This window comes from Engystomops pustulosus, chromosome 1, assembly GCF_040894005.1.
Source record: "Engystomops pustulosus chromosome 1, aEngPut4.maternal, whole genome shotgun sequence".
In the NCBI taxonomy this organism is placed as follows: Eukaryota; Metazoa; Chordata; class Amphibia; order Anura; family Leptodactylidae; genus Engystomops; species Engystomops pustulosus.
The window spans coordinates 82,435,575-82,458,934 of record NC_092411.1 but is presented as its reverse complement, the minus strand read 5'-3'; the positions used below and the strand labels follow the sequence as shown (position 1 = coordinate 82,458,934).

General features: G+C 44.6%; 1 protein-coding gene across 1 annotated transcript in view; it reads right to left on the bottom strand.

Moving 5' to 3' along the window:
• Positions 1-23,360, bottom strand: part of RSPH14 (radial spoke head 14 homolog) — a 140,448-nt gene that overhangs the window by 5,448 nt on the left and 111,640 nt on the right. The window contains exon 5 of the mRNA XM_072145562.1: positions 9,982-10,207. Coding sequence (XP_072001663.1) covers positions 9,982-10,207 — 226 coding nt within the window. The remainder of the gene's footprint in view (positions 1-9,981; positions 10,208-23,360) is intronic.

Below are 23,360 nucleotides of genomic sequence, written 5' to 3'. Positions count from 1 at the left end.
CGTCTCGCTGTGCGCCCCTAAAACAAGTAATGGCCACATGTGGGGGGTCTTTGTACTCAGGAGAAATTGCAGAACAAATTGTATGGTGGGTTTTCTCTTTTTATATTTTGGAAATGTGTAAATTTTAGTGCTAAATGAACGTATAAGGGAACAATTTGACCATTCTAAATTTCACCTCCATTTTGATTCAATTACTATGAAGATCTCAAGGGGTTAACAATCTTCGTAAAAGCGGTTTCTGATAGCTTGAGGGGTGCAGATTAGAAAATGGGTTGGTTATATAGGGGGTTTTGATGCTAAATATGTAAAATTTCATTCAAAACTGTATTTATCCCCAAAATAGTCAATTCTGAAAATCCGGAAAATCGCTATTCTTTTTGTAAGCCGCGTGACATCAAAATAAATTATCCAGACATTTCAGAAATTATGAAAATGTAAAGTAGACAAATGGGAAATGTTATTCAGCAACTTATTTAGGTGGTAAATCTATCTGCCTGAAAACGCAATGATTTTGAATTTCGAAAATGGCAAATTTTTCAAAAAATTTATCATATTTTCTTTTTTTTTGTAAATAAACGCAAAACTTATCAGCCAAAATTTACCACTAAAATGAAGTACAACATGTGGGGAAAAAACAATCTCAGAATCGTTTTGATAAGTAACAGTGTTCAAAAGTTATAACCATATAAAGCGACGCAGGTCAGAATCCAAAAAATCGGGCTGAGCCTTAAGCTACAAAATGGCTGCGTCCTTAAGGGGTTAATTTGGAAAATGTTTAACCCGAGGTCTAGGGGTAGAGGACGAGGGCGTGGACGTGGGCGTCCAACTACTGCAGGGGTCAGAGGCCGTGGTCCTGGGCGGGGACACCACCTGCTGATGGGGGAGCAGGGGAACGCCGCAGAGCTACACTCCCTAGGTTCATCATGTCTCAAGTTACTGGGACTCGTGGTAGAGCACTGTTGAGGCCAGAACAGTGCTAAGAGGTGATGTCGTGGATTGCGGACAATGCTTCTAGCCATTTGTCCACCAGTCAGTCTTCCACGCAGTCCACCCATGTCACCGAAATCGGCACTCCTCCAGCTCCTCCACCTCAGCCTCCTTCCCCCCAGTCTGCCCCCTCCCACCAAAATTTGGCATTTGAACCGGCATACTCTGAGGAACTGTTTTCTGGACCCTTCCCACAGTCACAAACCACTTGTCCTGCTGCTGCTGAGCTATTTTCCGATGCCCAGGTTTTCCACCAGTCGCAGTCTGTGGGTGATGATGACATTATTCACGTAGTGGAAGAAGTGTGTAAAGAGTTGTCGGACGATGAGGAGACACGGTTGTCAGACAGTGGTGAAGTTGTTGTCAGGGGATCGGAGGATGATGAGGTGACAGACCCAAGCTGGGTTGATAGGCCGGGTGAACACAGTGCTTCTGAGACGGAGGCGAGTCCTATAGCAGAACAGGTTGGAAGAGGCAGTGGTGGGGCCAGACGGAGAGGCAGGGCCAGAGCTGGTGCATCAGCGCCAAATGTTGCCCGTAGTCAAGCTCCCGTGGCGAGGGCTAGATTTTCAGAAGTCTGGAGGTTCTTTAAAGAAACACCGGATGACCGACGGATCAGCAGGGGTTCCACCACTACTAGCTTAACTACCACCAGTATGCGCAGGCATCTGAATGCTAAACACCCCACTCAATGGCACCAAGCCCGTTCACCTCCGGCCGGGCACACCACTGCCCCTTCCCCTGTGTCATCTGCTAGTCAGCCCCCTGCCCAGGACCCCGGCCCAAACACCTCCCGTGCGAAAACCCCATCTTCGCCTCCACGATCCTCCACAGCATCCACCAGCGTTCAGCTCTCCATACCCCAGACGCTGGAGCGCAAAAGGAGGTATAGCGCAACCCACCCACACGCCGAAGCCCTCAACGTCCACATCTCCAAGTTGCTTAGCCTGGAGATGCTGCCCTATAGGCTGGTAGAGACCGAGGCCTTTCGAAACCTCATGGCGGCAGCTGCCCCTCGGTATTCGGTCCCCAGCCGCCACTACTTTTCCCGATGTGCCGTCCCAGCCCTGCACAAGCACGTGTCAGAGAACATCCTCCGTGCCCTGACCAACGCCGTTTCTGACAAGGTCCACCTGACCACGGACACGTGGACGAGTGCTGCCGGGCAGAGCCACTATATATCGCTGACGGCACATTGGGTTAACTTGGTGGAGGCTGGGACCGAGTCTGACCCTGGGGCTGGTCATATACTGCCGACGCTGAGGATTGCGGGGCCTACCTCGGTCCAGGTCTCAAAGGCCTACTATGCCTCCTCCTCCCACCCCTCCTCCTCCTCCTCCTCTGAATTACCATCCATGGGCATGGCGCCATCAGTCGGTAGCTCTAGGCACAGCAGCAGTGCCATCGCTAAGCGACAGCAGGCGGTGCTCAAACTGCTGAGCCTAGGCGATAAAAGGCACACCGCCCAAGAGTTATTAGAGGGCATCACGGCGCAGACTGATCTGTGGCTGGCACCGCTGAACCTGAAGCCAGGCATGGTTGTGTGTGACAACGGCCGTAACCTGGTGGCAGCTCTGCAACTCGGCAGACTGACACATGTGCCATGCCTGGCCCATGTGTTAAATCTCATAGTTCAGCGTTTCCTCAAGTCATACCCCAATCTGTCTGATTTGCTCACAAAGGTGCGCCGCATCTGTGCGCATTTCAGGAAGTCCAGCACAGATGCTGCCACTCTCAGGGCAGCGCAGCGCCGCCTCCAACTGCCCGCTCACCCACTGTTGTGCGACGTGCCCACGAGGTGGAATTCAACACTAACCATGTTATCCAGAGTTTACCAGCAGCGCAGAGCGATTGTAGACTGCCAGATGTCAACTTCCACCAGAACTGGTAGTCAGGTCAGTCAGCTTCCTCAAGTCTACAATGAGGAGTGGACGTGGATGTCTGATATCTGTCAGGTGCTGAGTAACTTCGAGTTGGAGGAGTTGGAGGAGGAGGAAATGGACAGTCAGGCCAGTGAGGGGAGTGAATTCTTGCGCGTTGGGACTCTGGCGCATATGGCAGATTTCATGCTAAGCTGCCTATCCCGTGACCCTCGCGTTCAAAGAATTTATTCCAGCACCGATTACTGGGAATTCACTCTCCTGGACCCACGGTACAAGCAAAATCTTTCCACTCTCATCCCTGGAGAGGAAAGGAGTGTGAGAATGCATGAATACCAGCAGGCCCTGGTGCACAAGCTGAAACAGTATTTCCCTTCTGACAGCGCTAGCGGCAGAGTGCGTAGTTCTGCGGGACAAGTAGCGAGGGAGAGTAGGCGACCAGGCAGCTTGTCCAGCACTGGCAGGGGTACGCTTTACAAGGCCTTTGCCAGTTTTATGTCACCCCAGCAAGACACTGTCACCTGTCCCCAGTCTCGACAGAGTAGGGCTGATCTTTACAGAAAGATGGTGAGGGAGTACGTAGCCATACCATCGTCCTAAATGATCACACAGCTCCCTACAACTACTGGGTTTCAAAGCTGGACATGTGGCACAAACTGGCGCTGTACGCCTTGGAGGTTCTTGCCTGCCCTGCCGCTAGCGTGTTGTCCGAGCGGGTTTTCAGTGCAGCTGGTGGCATCATCACCGATAAGCGTACACGCCTGTCGACTGACAGCGCTGACAGGCTGACGCTTATCAAGATGAATAAAGCCTGGATTTCTCCGCATTTCCATTCTCCACCAGGTGAAAGAAGCTGAACCTGAATAATGTATGCACTCCTCCTCCTCATTGTCCTCCTTCTCCTCCTCTTTGTACACTAAAGCAGAGGAAACTGGCTATTTTTTTGCCAGGGCCAACTGGCTCTGGCTATAGTACTTTATGTATTTAATTTTTCTGGAGGGCCAACTACCCTGTCCTCTGTTTTAAACAATTTTTGGGAGTGCCACATACAGGCACTCAATCTATGTCATTTTTCTGGAGGACCAGCTACCTGCTCCTCTGGTTTGAAAACTTTTTTGGACTGCCACATACAGGCACTCAATTTATTTAATCTTTTTGGAGGACCAGCTACCTGCTCCTCTGCTTTGAAAACTTTTTTGGACTGCCACATACAGGCACTCAATCTATGTAATTTTTCTGGAGGACCAGCTACCTGCTCCTCTGGTTTGAAAACTTTTTTGGACTGCCACATACAGGCACTCAATCTATGTAATTTTTCTGGAGGACCAGCTACCTGCTCCTCTGGTTTGAAAACTTTTTTGGACTGCCACATACAGGCACTCAATCTATGTAATTTTTATGGAGGACCAGCTACCTGCTCCTCTGGTTTGAAAACTTTTTTGGACTGCCACATACAGGCACTATCCAAATTAAATTGTCTCCATAGCAGCCTCCACACGTCGTCTTTTTAGCTGCCTTCACACGTTGTCTCCATTGCTACCTCCACACGTCATCGCCATAGCTGCCTCCAAAAGTAGTCCATATAACTGCCTCCATACATGGTCCCCTTATCAAAAAAGCTGTGTCAGGCATAATTTTGGATTGTTTTCATGGCTTCCATGTTAACTTTGTCGCCACCCTGTTGTGTAATCCACAAAAAAAAACTGGCAAACTTTTATCATTTACCAATATTATTTCAGCGCTTCTTGCGCATCTGTTTACATTCCCCTCACCCGCCAGAACCCAAACTTATAAGAACGCTACTACACTTGATCTTATACAAAAGGTTCTTAGAAGTGCTGTTTGGGGAGTAGCCTAGAGACAGGGGCTTGGATTGGCGAAAGCTCGCCTGGCAGCGGAGCGCCAGCTCCATCCCAAGATCCAACTAACATAGTTTTAACTGCAGCACCTTTAATCTACTACGAGTTCACTGCCTCCATACATGGTCCCCTTATCAAACGAGCTGTGTCAGGCAGAATTTTGGGTTGTCTTCATGGCTTCCACATCAAACTTGTTAACTTTGTCGCCACCCTGCTGTGTAATCCACAAAATATACTGGCAAACTTTTATCATTTACCAATATTATTTCAGCGCTTCTTGCGCATCTGTTTACATTCCCCTCACCCGCCATATCCTAAACTTATAAGAACGCTACTAAACTTGATCTTATACAAAAGGTTCTTAAAAGTGCTGTTTGGGGAGTAGCCTAGAGACAGGGGCTTGGATTGGCGAAAGCTCGCCTGGCAGCGGAGCGCCAGCTCCATCCCAAGATCCAACTAACATAGTTTTAACTGCAGCACCTTTAATCTACTACTAGTTCACTGCCTCCATACATGGTCCCCTTATCAAACGAGCTGTGTCAGGCAGAATTTTGGGTTGTTTTCATGGCTTCCTCATCAAACTTGTTAACTTTGTCGCCACCCTGCTGTGTAATCCACAAAATATACTGGCAAACTTTTATCATTTACCGATATTATTTGAGCGCTTCTTGCTCACCTCCTTTGGTTCCTCTCTGCCACCCTTTGGTTTTAAGCCTTAGTCCATTTGGGGTATGTTGCCAAGACACTCTCTAGCCTGCCGCTGCTGCCGCTGCCTCTGCATAGTCCCCTATAGTGTCAGGGTCAATTATTGGATGTTTTAAATGCTATCTAGCCTCACTCTGTCATTGCCATGCTGTTGCCCATACTTTTGGCATAATGGTGCGATTAAGCAGCCTCAGAGGCATCCATGCATGCTGCCCCTGCTGTTTCCTGTCCATTTCCGTGGTGTTTCCATCCTTTTCTGAGGTTCCCAGGTGCTTGGCCAAGCTTCCCTGTGCAGATCCTTGGTCCCCTTGAAAAATGCTCGAGTCTCCCATTGACTTCAATGGGGCTCGTTATTCGAGACGAGCACTCGAGCATCGGGAAAAGTTTGTCTCGAATAACGAGTACCTGAGCATTTTAGTGCTCGCTCATCTCTACTGAAGACATTAAAAAAAAACAGCAATCTCCATAAAAACTCCAGGTCTGGAGGCACTTTATATCATTAATATTTCAAGGACATTTTCTATTTTTGTGTTCATGTTTTTCATGTAATCTCCCTATAAATTGTACTTCCAGTACTACAGTATGGCAGTATATTGGAATTTTACGCATTGGGGGTCATTTACTAAGGGCCCGATTCGCGTTTTCCCGACGTGTTACCCGAATATTTCTGATTTACGCTGATTTTCCCTGTATTGCCCCGGGATTTTGGTGCACGCGATCGGATTGTGGCGCATCGGTGCCGGCATGCACGCGACGGAAATCGGGGGGCATGGCCGAACAAAAACCCGATGGATTCGGAAAAAAAAAAGTGTCGCGGAACTTGCACTTGCCTTTACTAGGAATAGGAATGAACTTGAGTGCATTCCGGCGGGCCTCCGGGAACTTCAGCGCAGCAGCGCCACCTGGTGGACGTCGGAGGAACTACCTTAGTGAAACCCGGCAGGACCTGAATCCACCGCACAGAACGCGCCGCTGGATCGCGAATGGACCGGGTAAGTAAATCTGCCCCATTATCTATTACAATGTACAAGTTGCACATTGTAATATATCGGTTGCATAGTTACATAGTCATAGTAACCGATTGCTGGCCCCCGATGACTTCTCAAGGAGTGGCAATCAAATCCAACACGGTTGCAAGCTGCCAGGATTTAAATGCCTCCGACAGCTTACCTGATGCATTTACATGGTTAACACCTGTGAGCCCTCTCCATACAGAGGCTGCCAACGTGTTATGTACTATTATGTCACACGTCCATAAGGGGTTAAACACACACAACTACACTCAGCGTTACACCATGCTAGTAACGGGTTGGACCCCCTTTTGCCTTCAGAACTGCCTCAATTCTTTGTGGCATAGATTCAACAAGGTTCTGGAAGCATTCCTCAGAGATTTTGGTCCATATTGACATGATGGCATCACACAGTTGCCGCAGATTTGTCGGCTGCACATCCATGATGCGAATCTCCCGTTCCACCACATCCCAAAGATGCTCTATTGGATTGAGATCTGGTGACTGTGGAGGTCATTTGAGTACAGTGAACTCATTGTCATGTTCAAGAAACCAGTCTGAGATGATTCCAGCTTTATGACGTTGCAACGATGCTCAATTGGTACCAAGGGGCCCAAAGAGTGCCAAGAAAATATTCCCCACACCATGACACCACCACCACCAGCCTGAACCGTTGATACAAGGCAGGATGGATCCATGCTTTCATGTTGTTGATGCCAAATTCTGACCCTACCATCCGAATGTCGCAGCAGAAATCGAGACTCATCAGACCAGGCAATGTTTTTCCAATCTTCTACTGTCCAATTTCAATGAGCTTGTTCAAATTGAAGCCTCAGTTTCCTGTTCTTAGCTGAAAGGAGTGGCACCCGGTGTGGTCTTCTGCTGCTGTAGCCCATCTGCCTCAAAGTTCGACGTACTGTGCGTTCAGAGATGCTCTTCTGCCTATCTTGGTTGTAACGGGTGGCGATTTGAGTCACTGTTGCCTTTCTATCAGCTCAAACCAGTCTGCCCATTCTCCTCTGACCTCTGGCATCAACAAGGCATTTCCGCCCACAGAACTGCCGCTCACTGGATGTTTTTTCTTTTTCGGACCATTCTCTGTAAACCCTAGAGATGATTGTGCATGAAAATCCCAGTAGATCAGCAGATTCTGAAATACTCAGACCAGCCCTTCTGGCACCAACAACCATGCCACGTTCAAAGGCACTCAAATCACCTTTCTTCCCCATACTGATGCTCGGTTGGAACTGCAGGAGATTTTCTTGCCCATGTCTACACGCCTAAATGCACTGAGTTGCCGCCATCTGATTGGCTGATTAGAAATTAAGTGTTAACGAGCAGTTGGACAGGTGTACCTAATAAAGTGGCAGGTGAGTGTATATTGTAATGCAAATGCTTAGAGAAAGCAGAAAGCCCCTTTAAGACAGAATTCTGGCCAATGGACACTTGCAGCTATCTGAATCAACTGTTGATACTTAAAATACAAAGTTTTCACTCTGATTGTGACATTAAACAACTTTCAAGGTGCGGCTATACCTGACCTCAGTATTTTATATGCTTCTTAAACAGTACATACTGGGGCACATTAACTAAGGGCAGTGCACCAGTTTTCTGGTGGACTTTGCAAGTCTTTTATGTGTAAACTGCTTGCACAGGTATTTAAGAAGTATCTGCTCCACAACTGAGTCACACGTGACCATTTTGTGGCGAAGCGCCCTATGTTAAAAGTGCACCACAAACAAGTGGTGCACTCTGTTGAGGCAGTGCAGGGAGTGCCAGATTTATGAAGAAAGGGTGCCAGAAATCATGAATCTGGCGCACCCTGCATTATACACAGGCAAAATGCATTTAATGCAGTTTACATTACAGACGGTCCCCTACTTAAGAACACGCGACTAACAGACCTCTGGATGTTGGTAATTTACTGTACAAAATTACTGATCAGCTTTAACAGTTATCAAAAGTGTCTGCAATAAAGCTTTATTCTTAGTCCTGGTTCTTATGACAATCCAACATTTTTAAAGTCCAATTGTCACAGAGACCAAAGGAATTTGGGTTAAAATTATAAAATATACAGTTACTTACACAACTTACACACCAATTCAACTTAAGAACAAACCTACAGAACCCATCTTGTATGTACCCCGTGGACTGCCTGTACTCTTACTATATGTGCCCCACTGTTTTTCTTGTTACTTCTTTTAAATATTATAAATAGCACATGATAAGTGCCTTATACTTAGAGCTATGTACAAACTGTTCCATTATAAGAGGGAGCTCAGTTGCCCATAGAGTACCTTTTTATTGCAAAAATAAAGCCTTACAGATCTATCTATTTTATTTGCAAACAACAATCTCAGATCTAATTCACAATATTAACAGGGTTTTATCAGATTTTTTTGTAAACTTTTAAAAACTGTGTACTGCCAGTTGTATTTTGGTAGGACACCAGCACCACACAGTGACCAAAGTCAAATAGTACAGTTCGCACTACCGTTCAGATTTCCATTTCCCAGTTCCGCATAAAAAGTAAGAAACTGAAAGTGAACAGACCCATTATAAATCCCATTGAAGTCAATGCAATTTTTAATGTTATCCGTTGTCATCCGTATTTTCCGTTTCTTTGGAAGGAAAATATGACAGAGTTTGAAATACTTTTTTTTCCGCTAAAAAAACCCCACTGATTCCTAATGAATGATCCCTAACTGACCATAACAGATGACATAAAGTAATCTTTGAAGTTAATGGGGATGGATAGTAAGTGTCAGTTTTTTCAGTTTTTCTTAGATGAAGAAAGAGACAGATATAGATAGACAGAAACAGTTAATATATAGATATAAAAGTAGATGATGGATTGATTATTGTGAGGTAGAGAGAAAGATAGGCAGATAGAAATGAGAGATCAATAGGTAAAAATATGAGATAGATAGCTAGATAGATAGATAGATAGATAGATAGATAGATAGATAGATAGATAGATAGATGGACGGACGGACGGACGGACAGACAGACAGACAGACAGACAGACAGACAGACAGACAGACAGACAGACAGACAGACAGACAGACAGATAGACAGATTTGTAACGGAGGTAAATAAACCGAAATCCTGATGGTAGTGTGAACTTGGCCTAAGTGCAGTCCTGGTTACTGTAAATGAAAGGACCACTTTCACAGAATATATTTAAACTATAACAATACCTCAGAAATGCCTAGTCTGAGATTTAGTGAAGAATGTAACTTTTAAGGGATAGAATTGAGCAGCTTCACTACATGAAATTGCTGATTATAGAGTGAAACTTTCAACATGCTCAAATTAGTAATGTGAGGAATGCGTAAAAAAATGTAGCAAACTCTAACACTGCTTATTGTTGCAGACTTTGCTTATTTATAATACATCTGTCAATTGTTTTCTGGTTTTGACTGTATTAACATTGTCATGGTGTTGGAATGGTCACCACAGTGTTGACTGTATAATATCTATGTATATGTTGCCCTCTAGTGGCATAATAGTAAAAATTAGAGACCTCTTATTTCTCACCATATTTCCATGAGGGCGCAGGCGGCCTTCCTCCTTATGCTTACTAATGGGTGACTTAGCTTTGACTTGAGAATCATTACAGCTCCTGCAGCGAGAGCCTGAGATGCATCTGCCTGTAAGCAAAAATGTAATGTTTCCAAGATGACCTCCTGTATTTCATCCAGCTCTGACTCCAACTTCACAACCAGCTTTGACACTAGGCCTGCATCAACAAGAGCTGCTGCACCTGCAATAGACACAAGACAAGAATATTTGGGGTAAAGATTACAATAAAGGGATGAGAACATAAATAACAATTCATTGTTTCCATAAAGGGGCTCCTTCAACTGCAAAACATTACATTTCCAGGACTGCGTACTATAAAATACACAGGGGTCTGACAATACTACTGCTACTAGTCATCTAAAGTCTTACATCCCCATACAGGGCAGTATTATGGAGAGCCAACCACAAAAGGAGTCTACTACTGGGAAAACAACACGGTTTTATAGTCCTGTATACAGAGCAGTGTTTATAGCTCATCATGGTACATTAGGCACAAGCCTGAATACGCCCCCCATTAAAAACCCATTTACAGTTGATTATTGTCAGGTTTCTCATTTCTGAGAAATCATGCAATGTTTGGTAAGTGTTACCAATGTAGCTGGACTATAACACCACCATACTGTTGCTGAGATAAAAATATGTGGAAATTCTGAAATTTGCTGTTGATTTGCTTTGTAATTTTAAGTCACCTCATTGGACCCCTTATATTTTATGCCACCCCTCCAATCCACCCTTTTTTATACTCTGGCCCTCAGTATATCCTAGGTTTATCTTATTTGTACTCCCACTCCCATATACTACAAGGCTCTGTTTCCCCAATTTGATACCCTTTAGCCATACCGTTATAGGTTATGGCACACTGTCATTATGTGGTACTAGACTGGAGATCAAAATTAGAGAACAATGTATGATCACTAGATTTTTTTTAGAAATAATGTGATCTTCATTGATCAACAACTTTTGTAAGGGGTACACAATACCACTAGAACAGGGGTAGGGAACCTATGGCTCGGGAGCCAGATGTGGCTCTTTTGTTGGCTGCATCTGGCTCTCAGACAGATCTTTAATAAATAGTGATGGCTGCTGTGTGTCTTAGACTGATCACTGGACACAGGCACCGATGTTACCGCTGCCTACGTCCTTTGTACGACCCAGGTGCCATCGCCGACATCGTCTTAGCCTGGGTCAAAGAGAAGAGCGTGGGAGCGATAAGGCGCTGGCTGCAGGGAGCGCTGGTGATTTTTTTTTTTTTTTGCTGTGACTATCTACTGGTGAGCATGTGCTGTGGCTACCTATCTACTTAGGGATATGTGCTGTGGCTACCTATCTACTGGGAGTATTTGCTGTGGCTACCTATCTACTGGGAGTATGTTCTGTGGCTAGCTATCTACTGGGAGTATGTGCTGGGATTACCTATCTAATGGGAGTATGTGCTGTGGCTACCTTTATACTGGGGGCGTGTGCTGTGGCTACATATATACTGGGGGACTTGTGCTATGGCTACCTATATACTGGGGGACATGTGCTATGGCTACCTATCTGGTAGCCACCGGTCTTTATAGGAACCTGGAAAGTGGGCAGCGACAATCAGTGGCGCACTGGCCCTTTAAATCCGTGATTGTCGGCCAGCCAGGATGGGAGCCGGAAAGTGGTGGGTTGATTGAGCTTGGAAAGGGGCGTCGCCACGGAGAGGGGCGCGGGTGTGCCTGCGATCCGAGACCTAGATCGCAGGGGCACCCGTGACACTGGGACTACCTATCTACTGGGGGGCATGTGCATATGGTACGGCTCTTACGGAATAACATTTAAAATATGTGGCGTTCATGGCTCTCTCAGCCAAAAAGGTTCCTGACCCTTGCACTAGAATGTTTTTACAAAATTACCAAAGTATATCTACATAAAAACCTTTATTTTGCAAAAAATGTGACAATCATAATTAGAGAATAACAATGACTGTAGGACAGAGAAAGATTATAATTAAATTTTCTATAGGTTACAACAGTCACCGATCAGTAGGAAGTACACAGGCATTTGCTTTGAATGACTTCAGCACATATGCAGCCACTGGTCAGTCACTCTGGTGGAATTTTGGTCCACTCTTCTACCATTCTCTATCACAGTTCTGTGACTGTTATGGGTTTCCTGGCAATAACTTTGTCAGCAAGGATTTTCCAGAGGTTTTCTATTAGGTTAAGATCAGGACTCTGGGCTGGTCATTTCATTGATTCAATGTTTTCTGTTTCAAGGAACTCCTTAACCCGGCAGGGTTGACAGGGGGCTGTATTGTGCTGAATGAAAATTGCTGGCTGACATGGGTGGATTAAGTCTTTCGTGGGTCCTGGGCTGTATGAATATTATAGCCCCAACAAGTCCAGAATTCACTTCCTACATACGGTACTAGAAATGGAGGATGTGTGCCAGCTTTCAATCTGCAGTTTCAGGACCTTTGAAGGTTGTAAAATGGCTTTTGTGTACATGTGTATTGAAAGCAGGAACAGATGTATGAGGATTTCATGGGTGAAGGTCCTCTTCCTCAGTATATCATTTGATAATTGTTTTGCGTGGCCATGGGCCCCCTAGAAGGGTTGGGGCCCGGGCTACCGCCCAAACCTTCTATAGTATAATCTATTACTGCTGATTGAATTATAAACAAAAGGAAGGAACCATGTTTTGGTGAAGAAGGTTCTCAAATACACTTGCATTCACTCTGCCATGTAGGTGTATGAGAGTTCCAACTCCAGCTGCAGAAAACATTCCCCAAACCATGACACTTCCTCCACTATCTTTAACAGACTTCTTTACACACTTCAGGTTCAGTCTTTCTCCAGTTTGTCAACGAACATGTTTCCCATCAGATCCAAATAAACTTACTTTCATTACTAAAATGAACTATAGACGACTTCCACTCTTTCCACACAACATGCTTCTCAACAAAGGTGAGTCTAGCCTTTTGATTTTTTCTGCTAATGAGAGGTTTGGTCACTGGTGAGCAATTCCAGCTGGAGCGTTGAAACAACTACCCACGGAGATTCTCTACATTATCCTGTCCTGTCTTGCATTTGTCTTTCCTTCTTGGGGACTTGTAAATGCAATATTCTAGAAATCACAGGCTATGGATGACCAACTTCTCTTGCTATGGCTGATAGAATCACCGTTCTAGCCTTCAACTGTGTGTTTTGTGTCATTGTCATACTGACCCAACTACGACCCATCTTCAATGCTCTTACTGAGAGAAGGAAGTTTTTGTCCGAACCTTCACGATACATGGCCACATAACCCCCCTTCAATATGGTGCAGTTTTAATGTTCCCTTTGCAGAAAACCACCACCAAAGTATGATATTTTCATCCCCATGCTCCACGCTTCGGACAATGCTCCTAGCATTGTATTGATCCTTTTTCTTCCTCCAAAATCAGCAAGTGGAGTTGATACTTAGGATTCGTAAAAGTTATATTTTCATTTCATCTGTCCACATGACCTTGTCCCATGCCTCCTCTGGATTATCCAGATGGTCGGTGGGGTAATTCAAATGGGCATGTGTTGGCATGAGCAGGGGGACCTTGAAAGCCCTGTATTATTATAATCCATAATGGAAATCTTTGAGACTGAGGTCCCAGCTGACTTCAGGTCATTGCCTAGGTCCTCCTATGTAGTTCTGTGCTGATTCCTGACCTATCAGACTCAACCTTACCCCACAAGGTGAAATCTTGCATGGGGCCCCAAACCGAGGAAGATTGATGGTCATCTAGTGTTTCTTCCATTTTCGAATAATTGTGACCAAGCTGCTGCCTATTGTTCTGTAGCCCATCCAAGCCTTGTGCAGGTCTACAATTTTGTCCCTGGTGTCCTTAGACCAGGAGACATGGCATATGATAATTGACTTTTATTACTATGAAGTTTAACAAATCTTGTATGCCTCAGAATCTTTCTTGCCCTGTGGGCATCCAATAAACTTGGTTTTAATTCCAGCTTTTCTCTCATAATGTCCCGCACGCATACATAGTAAGCATGATGATTTTAGTGGTAACAGTTTAGGAATTAGGTAATTGCTTCCTGTTGTAGGGAAGCCACCTCTTAGCCATTGATATTTTTACTGCAGATGCCCACATGTAATTATTAGGGACATTTGTGAAGCTGAAATATGGATTATGACACATTTTCCTTTGATCTATAAATTAAGATGGGGATTTATACCTGTGACCTTTAGTGAGTAGGCCATAACTTATAGATGAACTGGGGAAAGGATGTAGAGAGGCTCTTCTCCCCCTCTATTCGTTTTATGGGGGGTCTGGGTGCGCACTGCTGGGGTGTTGATTGTCCTGGCCTCCAGCCCTCCATTCATAATAGCAGAAAATGAAGTAGAAGAGTCTCTCTCTCATAATTTAGATCTTATCACCACAGGGTATATTACCTGCTAGGTAGTAGCAATACAGCCATAGCAAACCACCAGAGTGGCAGCACCCCGACGTGCATTTTGGCTTGAATCACCTTCGCCCAGGGGTGATGTCATCCAGAGTCACCACAGTATTTAAAATCCTCCTCACCAATAGAAGGCTCACCTTATTGATTAAATGGGCTACACCTGCTATTGGTTGCATGCCTGCACTGCTAACGCTGCGTTACCAGTATCACATGACGCGTCTTCCGGTCACATATTACAGATGCCGGATAAAGACATCGCCATGAGAGCTGAGGAGGTTCGCATGCACTGCGCATGTGCTCACACAGCCATATGAGATTGGACACTGAATAAGTGGAGGAGGTGTGCAAATGCTAAAAGGTAATCACAAGATTGCCTGCATACAAAAAATGCAATACCCAATGAAGAAGAGCAAAAAAAGCTAGTATGCATCGGCATAAGGTGCGTACAAATTTTATTGAGGAGTCATGGTCCAAATAACATACATCAAGAAAGTTTAAAAACCATTAAAAAGTGTGAAAGCACACATTCAAGAACAACAAGTGGATCAAGGCAAGGTAAGCCGATCCACATTCAGCCATAAGAATCTGTGAACAATTCCCACAAAAAGTATAAATGTCTAATAACAATAAAGCCCTAGAGAAAAGAAAGGGACTCCTGCAGTAATCCCTATACAAGTCACCAACAACGTCTCTATGGTTTGAAAACCAAAAACGGGCAAACAATAAAATGGTCAAAACCCTGCATATGGATCAAGCCTGAGTGTATGTAAGAGCGATCAACAAACGAAGGTGACCTGAGCCTAGGGAGAGGGAGGGTACGGTTACCGTATTACATATGGCTGGAGGCACTGGCCCGACAGAGTTCACCAACTTTTTTGTGGTGCACCTCTAACATGGGGTGTGCGACAGACTTTGTATGTTAAATATGGCGCTCAGTCTGAAAAGGGTCGCGTGTGGCACAATAGTGGCGTGGAAACTTTTTAAATAACTGTGCAAGCCGTTTATACCTAAAAGAATGTGCAAAGTCTGACCGAAAACCGTCGCAAAGTCCTTTTGGAAATAGTGTGTCGTTCTAAAATTTTCATCTCCTGTGTAGGTTGACTAAGGATGAGGGTATAAAATAATTTTTAAAAAATCCTGGATGCCCTATCCAAAACTAGTGCCTAATGATAAATACAGTCTTTTCTTTACAACCCTTTAAGATATGGTTTCAAGCAATTTGAAAATAATTTCGGAAAATTGCCTACATAACAATTCCATGTTCCCTTTGGGCTGTCTAGCTAATATGGGGTGACACTTCTGTATAATAGGGACACAAACTGACCATGTTTCTAGTTTTCCATAAAGAGTAATGGACTGAGAAATGCTTTCTTGATCTCATTAACTATAGTTTTAGATGTATGTTCATCATGGCTGGATTATGAGCCTACTGCGCTCCAAGCTACAAATCCTGATTAGTCTATTCTATTGACCTTTGGAAAGAACATACAAAAACCTCAAGCTTTATAATCAAAAGGAAAAGACAACTAAAGTCAAATTTCTTTATCCTATGTCTAAATTATTTTGCTCATTAGGATCTATGGTTGTAGTTCAGGCACAAACAGAATTTATGATTACTAATAATAGTGACCCATGAGCTACAGTGTCATCTTTGTCTACACTCTATAATTCATCTGCTGTTTACTCTCAAATTATACAGATTGTGTGTTTATTTTTCATTTTTTAGCAAAAAAAAAACATATTTTAAAGGATGTTATAGAAATACTTATTTTCAATTTCACTCTGACATCTCTCACAGCTGCCTCCAAACACTTTGTATTCATTACAATGAGAAATGTAAAGATTGTTATATATTGATGGATAAAGTTATGCAGGAAATAATGTTAGGGCTAATGTTAAAATCTCCTGTACCAGGTTAAAATACAATGCAGATTTTGACTCACCTGCCCTAAATTCCAAGCGTTCATGGAAAAATCGGTGGCAACAATCATAGTGTGAATGAGCCCTTACATAAACCAGGGTACCAAAAGTAGAATTCATTGTAACAAATTGTGCAGTAATCAGAAGTCATCAGGAGCATTACTGTTTCTGGCATCTACATGACTTGTATGAATATTATAGCCCCTACAAGTCTGGGATTTACTTCCTACATGTGGTTCTATAACCACGCTTCTTGTGGAATGGAGGATGTGTCACTTCTGTCTGCTTTTAATCTGTTGTTTCAGGACCTTTGGAGGACCTTGAGAGGCCCTGAAATGGCTCTTGTGTACATGTGAATTAAGAGCAGAAATAGTTGTATGAGGATTTCATGGATGAAGGTCCTTCCGAGTTTAAAATTGGGTGGGTGGTTTGGGTGCCCATGGGCCCCCTAAAAAGCTTGCGTCCCTGACTACTACCCAAAACTCCTATATTACAATCCACTACTGGTTGTAGTTTTCATAGATCTCGTGTCTGCAGGGTCTATAAGTAACTATGGTGTTGTCTGAAAACTGATGTGAGGAGACATTGCTCCTGTGACTCCCTGCTCCCCTCCCCATATAGCATTTTTACTGTATTCTAGTGAGTAGTATGGCATTCAGCAGAAATTACAGAGTGAAAAGGAGAGATTTTCAAGAGTCAGAAGGATTATAAGAGGCAAAGAAGACACTTCTGCAGTGTAGACCAATGTTAGCTCTGGATCTAGTACAAAACACAATTGGGGCTGGGTTAAGCACTGCTATTCAGTATCTGGTCACTACACAGTAATGGCAAATAAAGTAGGATAGAGTATTTTGCCTTTGCCAAACTCCTACCTATGTGGCAAGAAGACGAATGGGACTCCTCTGCATCATAGTACCCGTGCAAGCCCGGGTTATGAAGCCAGTCCTGGCATATTTTGTTTAATTTCCATCGAAGGGGAGCATCATATCATATGTGCCTCCATGCATACAGGCTCCAAACAAACCCTGAGAATCCCATCAGGCAGCAATGAATTACTAGAATCTCTTTTAAAAAGCAGTGGGACCTTTTCTACATAAAACTATGTCATGTGACCAAGGATTGTCTATAAAACTTCATTACAGACACCTTACAGCTGATCACTGCAGCCTGAGACTAAAGTAATGCATCCAATGGTCAGAGAGGTCCTTCTGTAACTAGTGGTTGTCCTTACGTCGGGGACCACTTGTTCTTGGAAAGATGCTGCATTGTTGATTTTAGATGTTTCAGAGAGAGTTGTACCAGCTCCTACACTCCAATCACTGACAAGTAAACATAGGGGAACATTTATCATACGCCGGCGCAATGGCCGACGCATATGCCCGCCGCTGTATATTCACAGTGGCAAACATCAAGAGGCTTCTCCCCTCTTCATGTATCGGGCAGGCTGCTGCACAGCATTTAGAAATAAGCGCAGCTGGCGACTTTTCACATGGGAAAAATCGCCGGCGGCAGCGAGGGCACCGGCGCGGTGACAAAGACTTCCCGCTTAAGGTAGCGGAATGGGCCAAATAATTGCAAGTGCTAGCAATAAGGTCCTAATAAGTATGCCCCATAGTGTCAGACATACCTTTCATGTTCCCCTATGGCAGTCATTTTATAAAATAGTTTTATCTTTCAGCTAATTAACTTCTATGTGCCCCAGGGCGGGGCGACGTGTTTTGTTATTTCTGTGCTGCCCCCCACAGTGACTCACATTCATCGTAGAAATTAGGTGATGGAAGAACCAAACAGGTAAACCAGCAGGCACACCGAGAGGGTAATTGGCACTACGTGGCAGTGTAATGTGGATGCTTTCCAGATTTTCCTTTGGAATCATAAAGGAGATAACCTCCCTCGTTCATAGAAGAGGATTCTTTGGCAAACATTGACGGATCTAAAGATCTGTAGCATACATCAACTTTCAAGTCCTATTAATAATCCACCGTGGTTTGGATTCTTGCATGGTGTGCAGGGGTGATTTGTCCTAAAACTATCTTTATGTTTGTTTATGCACAAATTATCTTAGCATTGTTATGAGAAATATTTGCTACAAGAAATATTTACTGTAATTATTTATTATTCCCTCATACTGTGTCCCAAGTCATACTGTTAAATTGTCTTCTACAAGAAGGATCTGCAAACCCAGGGGCAATTACTAAAATGTCTGTAGTCATATAATCAGGTTTCTGCTTTACAGTGAAAGGCTCAGAACTCAGAGGGGAACTGTAGGATAGGAGCCAGCATTAGACATTAGACGTCACATTCAACCAATTACCAGCGCCCGCAGAGTGTGTCCTGTGACGTCTAATGTGGGGCTCAGCCTGACTGCCTTCACTAAGTTCAGCAGGATCTTTTCAATACCCAGTTACATCCCACTGTGGCTTTCACTGAAATATAGAGGCATGTATTAACATTACGAGTGTCACTGCAGAACAGGCCAGTGGTGAAGTGCGTCAATTTACACTGATTCTACATTTTCGCCATGTTCATGAAAATGTACAGACATCTTCAGCCTTGACATTCAAGGAGAGATATTTTGTAGTTACACACAGATGTACTTTTTGCATTTGATAAACAATCTGATAAGAATTAGTTATATCTCTAAGAAAAGCATATTTCTTGGTAAGAAAATAAAGCGGAAAGCCAGTTTAGTGAGGTTCTATGTGATTGATGCATCTTTTTTTTTTACAACAGTTTGCTGGGATTTACTCACATTTTCAGAGACTATCCAGACAAATCTTGTCCTGGCTCAAAAAGGTGTGGGTCTGTGCAAACATAAAAGTGGGCATTCATGTGCAGGCTGGGGATGGCCTTGGGGTAACAATCTAAATGACAATATTTACCAGCGTTTCAGCATAACCTTATTTGCCATTTCCGCACCCATTACCTAATCGCCTTGTCCTGCCTTTATCAGACAGTAATTTGATTGTATTATCTCCCTTGAAAAAGGGACATTAGAAGTTCCTAAGCCATGCCCTTTGTCACTGTACTTAATCTCCCCTCTCTATTTACACTCAGTATGATACCCACCATAATGGCTCACACAGTGTATAATGCCCCCTTAAAGGCTCCCATATAATATAATGCCCCCTTCTTGTGGTCCCCACTGTATAATGTCATCTGCCATCTCCTCCTCCTTAAATTTTATAATACCCCCTAATGTGTTCCACCAATATACAATGATATTCCTTCTTGTAGACCCCCTCAGACACAATACTGCCAGCATTTTATCACCCACTTCTAATTAGCCTCAACTTTTCTGTAGCCTTTACTGATGCCCCCTTTTCTGTAGCCTCCCTACTCATTACACCCCTGCTCGCCCCTCGTGGGTATGTACGGCTCTAGGAGGCAGGCACAATGACATCTGCCACACCCAGCCACTGCAGAAGCTAAATTGTGATGTAGCGAGCTGTCAGCATTGCATTCAACTCTATCCGTATCCATAGTGTAGGACCGCAGGACTGAGGCCAAAATCTGGAACTCTCCCTGCAGATCCGGGGTGGTAGGTGCAAGGTATTATCTGCCATCAATCCCTTGATGCCTTAGCACAGCATTACACAGGCTGTTATAGACAGAACCATATCTGCCTGCTGGGAGGACAGTGTGATTATCCTATTCTATTATAATTGTGTGAGAGAAGCCTATCCAGACATCAGGAGGTCATACTGGCAGAATTATATATATACTGGATGAAGGGGTAAATAATAATAATACTGGAATGGTTCTTTATGTCTACCAGTTTTCCAGATCTATTTAGCACTGAGTATGTATATCCTATATGTGTCCCCGCAGCCACATGCTGCTGTGGTCATGTGACGTGCTGTAGTAGTTGCCATGGTAACGGGTTTTTTCCTGTTACGGAGCAGTATAGAGCCACGTCACATTTCACCTCACACTTGTGTCTGCCTGTAGGGCGCAGGGCGGGCTGAGCCAATGTGCTGCAGAGTCTGCACCCAGCAGGTTCATGTGTATGTGGACAGGAAGCCAAGCAGAGCCATGAGGATGAGCACATCATATAGACAAAGAAGATTCCCAATAACTATGGCGCTATACGGGCACTCACGTCCCCATATACATGCCACAGCAGACCTCAGAATAGGTGAAAAATCAAGTCATGGGAGGTATTCCCAAAGGAAAGCTCATGTATAGCGATACCGCTGTATGGCACACGCTGGCGTATTACGGGGAAAGATAGGACATGTCCTAGCTTTCTCCCGGCTATGGAACGGTACAGCGCCAGCCCATGTGCTACACCGTACCACTCCCGTACGGCACCGTGCACCCATTACTGTCTGTGGTGGGTGGGGGGGGGGTATATATGCCATATATACATCCGGCTGTATATACGTCGTCCATACGGCCATGTGAATGTAGCCTTAGACTAGACAGTTTTATTCTGCACCAGATTTATATGAGTGTCTAATACTTTGCGCCAGAAATGTGGCACACAATTCTGTCCGGTCAGCAGTATTTCTGGTGTGAGACCACGCCCCTTTTCATAGGCCACACCCCTTTTGTTGAGCTAGTCGTAGGAGAGCAGTAAACCGTCTAAAGCCCTTTATAAATGTGGTGCAGTTTTTTAGTGCAAACTAAGACACAATGATGTTGTAGACAGATTAATTTCCCGTAGTATCTTTCTAATGACTGTGGTTACTAAGGTACTGTACATACAGTGCAGATTGCTTCCATGAAGTGAAGCTGAAAATGGCAGTGGATCTCTCATTTATCAATGGAATAGAAGTAACCCACTTTAGCACCAGCAGCAGAATGCGCATGGAGAACACATAAGTATTGCTACATTACATTTCCTATTTATTTTAGGAAGAACAAAAGTTTTTGAAAAAATAGATTTACAGTCTTCCTAAAGAGCAAACATGATCTTACAATATAGGATTAGTTAGACATGCAGCATGGTAGTAATACTCTGCAGATTGTAATACACAGGGTCAGTGATGTGCGTGTGTGCCAGGGAGAGATGCTCTGCAATGATGTACATGTTAGAGGAATCAGGTTTTTAAGTACTTGGGGGAATATTCTAATTACCTGTACAAAAGGTTAGTCTAGTAAATGTGTACTAAGATGAGATGTTCTGCACTCATCAGGTCAGTCAGGTGAGTTCCTGGGAGAGATGCTCTGCAGTCATATATATATATATATAGGGTCAGTCAGGTGAGTACCTGGGAGTGACGCTCTGCAGTTATGTATACACAGAGTCAGTCTGGTGAGCTCCTGGGAGGGATGCTCTGCAGTGATGTATATACAGGGTCAGTCAGGCGAATTCCTGGGAGAGATGCAATGCAGTCATATATACAGGGTCAGTCAGGTGAGTTCCTGGGAGAGATGCTCTGCAGTGATGTATATACAGGGTCAGTCAGGTGAATTCCTGGGAGAGATGCTCAGCAGTCATATATATACACGGTCAGTCAGGTGATTTCCTGGGAGAGATGCACTGCAGTCATATATACAGGGTCATTCAGGTGAGTTCCTGGAAGAGATGCTCTGCAGTGATGTGTATACAGGGTCAGTCAGGTGAGTTCCTGGGAGAGATGCTCTGCAGTGATGTATATACAGGGTCAGTCAGGTGAATTCCTGGGAGAGATGCTCAGCAGTCATATATATACACGGTCAGTCAGGTGATTTCCTGGGAGAGATGCACTGCAGTCATATATACAGGGTCATTCAGGTGAGTTCCTGGAAGAGATGCTCTGCAGTGATGTGTATACAGGGTCAGTCAGGTGAGTTCCTGGGAGAGATGCTCTGCAGTGATGTGTATACAGGGTCAGTCAGGTGAATTCCTGGGAGAGATGCTAAGCAGTCATATATATACACGATCAGTCAGGTGATTTCCTGGGAGAGATGCACTGCAGTCATATATACAGGGTCATTCAGGTGAGTTCTGGGAGCGACGCTCTGCAGTTATGTATACACAGGGTCAGTCTGGTGAGCTCCTGGGAGGGATGCTCTGCAGTGATGTATATACAGGGTCAGTCAGGTGATTTCCTGGGAGAGATGCACTGCAGTCATATATACAGGGTCATTCAGGTGAGTTCTGGGAGCGACGTTCTGCAGTTATGTATACACAGGGTCAGTCTGGTGAGCTCCTGGGAGGGATGCTCTGCAGTGATGTATATACAGGGTCAGTCAGGTGAATTCCTGGGAGCGATGCTCTGCAGTGTTGTACTCACAGGGTCAGTCAGTTCTCGACAGTGATGCTCTGCAGAGATGTATATACAACAGGGTCAGTCAGGCGAGTTCCAGGGAGGGACGCTCTGCAGTGATGTATATACAGGGTCAGTCAGGTGAGTTCCGGGGAGCGATGCTCTGCAGTGATGTATATGCAGTGTCAGTCAGGTGAGTTCGGGGGAGGGATGCACTGCAGTGATGTATATACAGGGTCAATCAGGTGAGTTTCTGGGAGCGATGCTCTGCAGTGATGTGTATACAGGGTCAGTCAGGTGAATTCCTGGGAGAGATGCTAAGCAGTCATATATATACACGATCAGTCAGGTGATTTCCTGGGAGAGATGCACTGCAGTCATATATACAGGGTCATTCAGGTGAGTTCTGGGAGCGACGCTCTGCAGTTATGTATACACAGGGTCAGTCTGGTGAGCTCCTGGGAGGGATGCTCTGCAGTGATGTATATACAGGGTCAGTCAGGTGATTTCCTGGGAGAGATGCACTGCAGTCATATATACAGGGTCATTCAGGTGAGTTCTGGGAGCGACGCTCTGCAGTTATGTATACACAGGGTCAGTCTGGTGAGCTCCTGGGAGGGATGCTCTGCAGTGATGTATATACAGGGTCAGTCAGGTGAATTCCTGGGAGCGATGCTCTGCAGTGTTGTACTCACAGGGTCAGTCAGTTCTCGGCAGTGATGCTCTGCAGAGATGTATATACAACAGGGTCAGTCAGGCGAGTTCCAGGGAGGGACGCTCTGCAGTGATGTATATA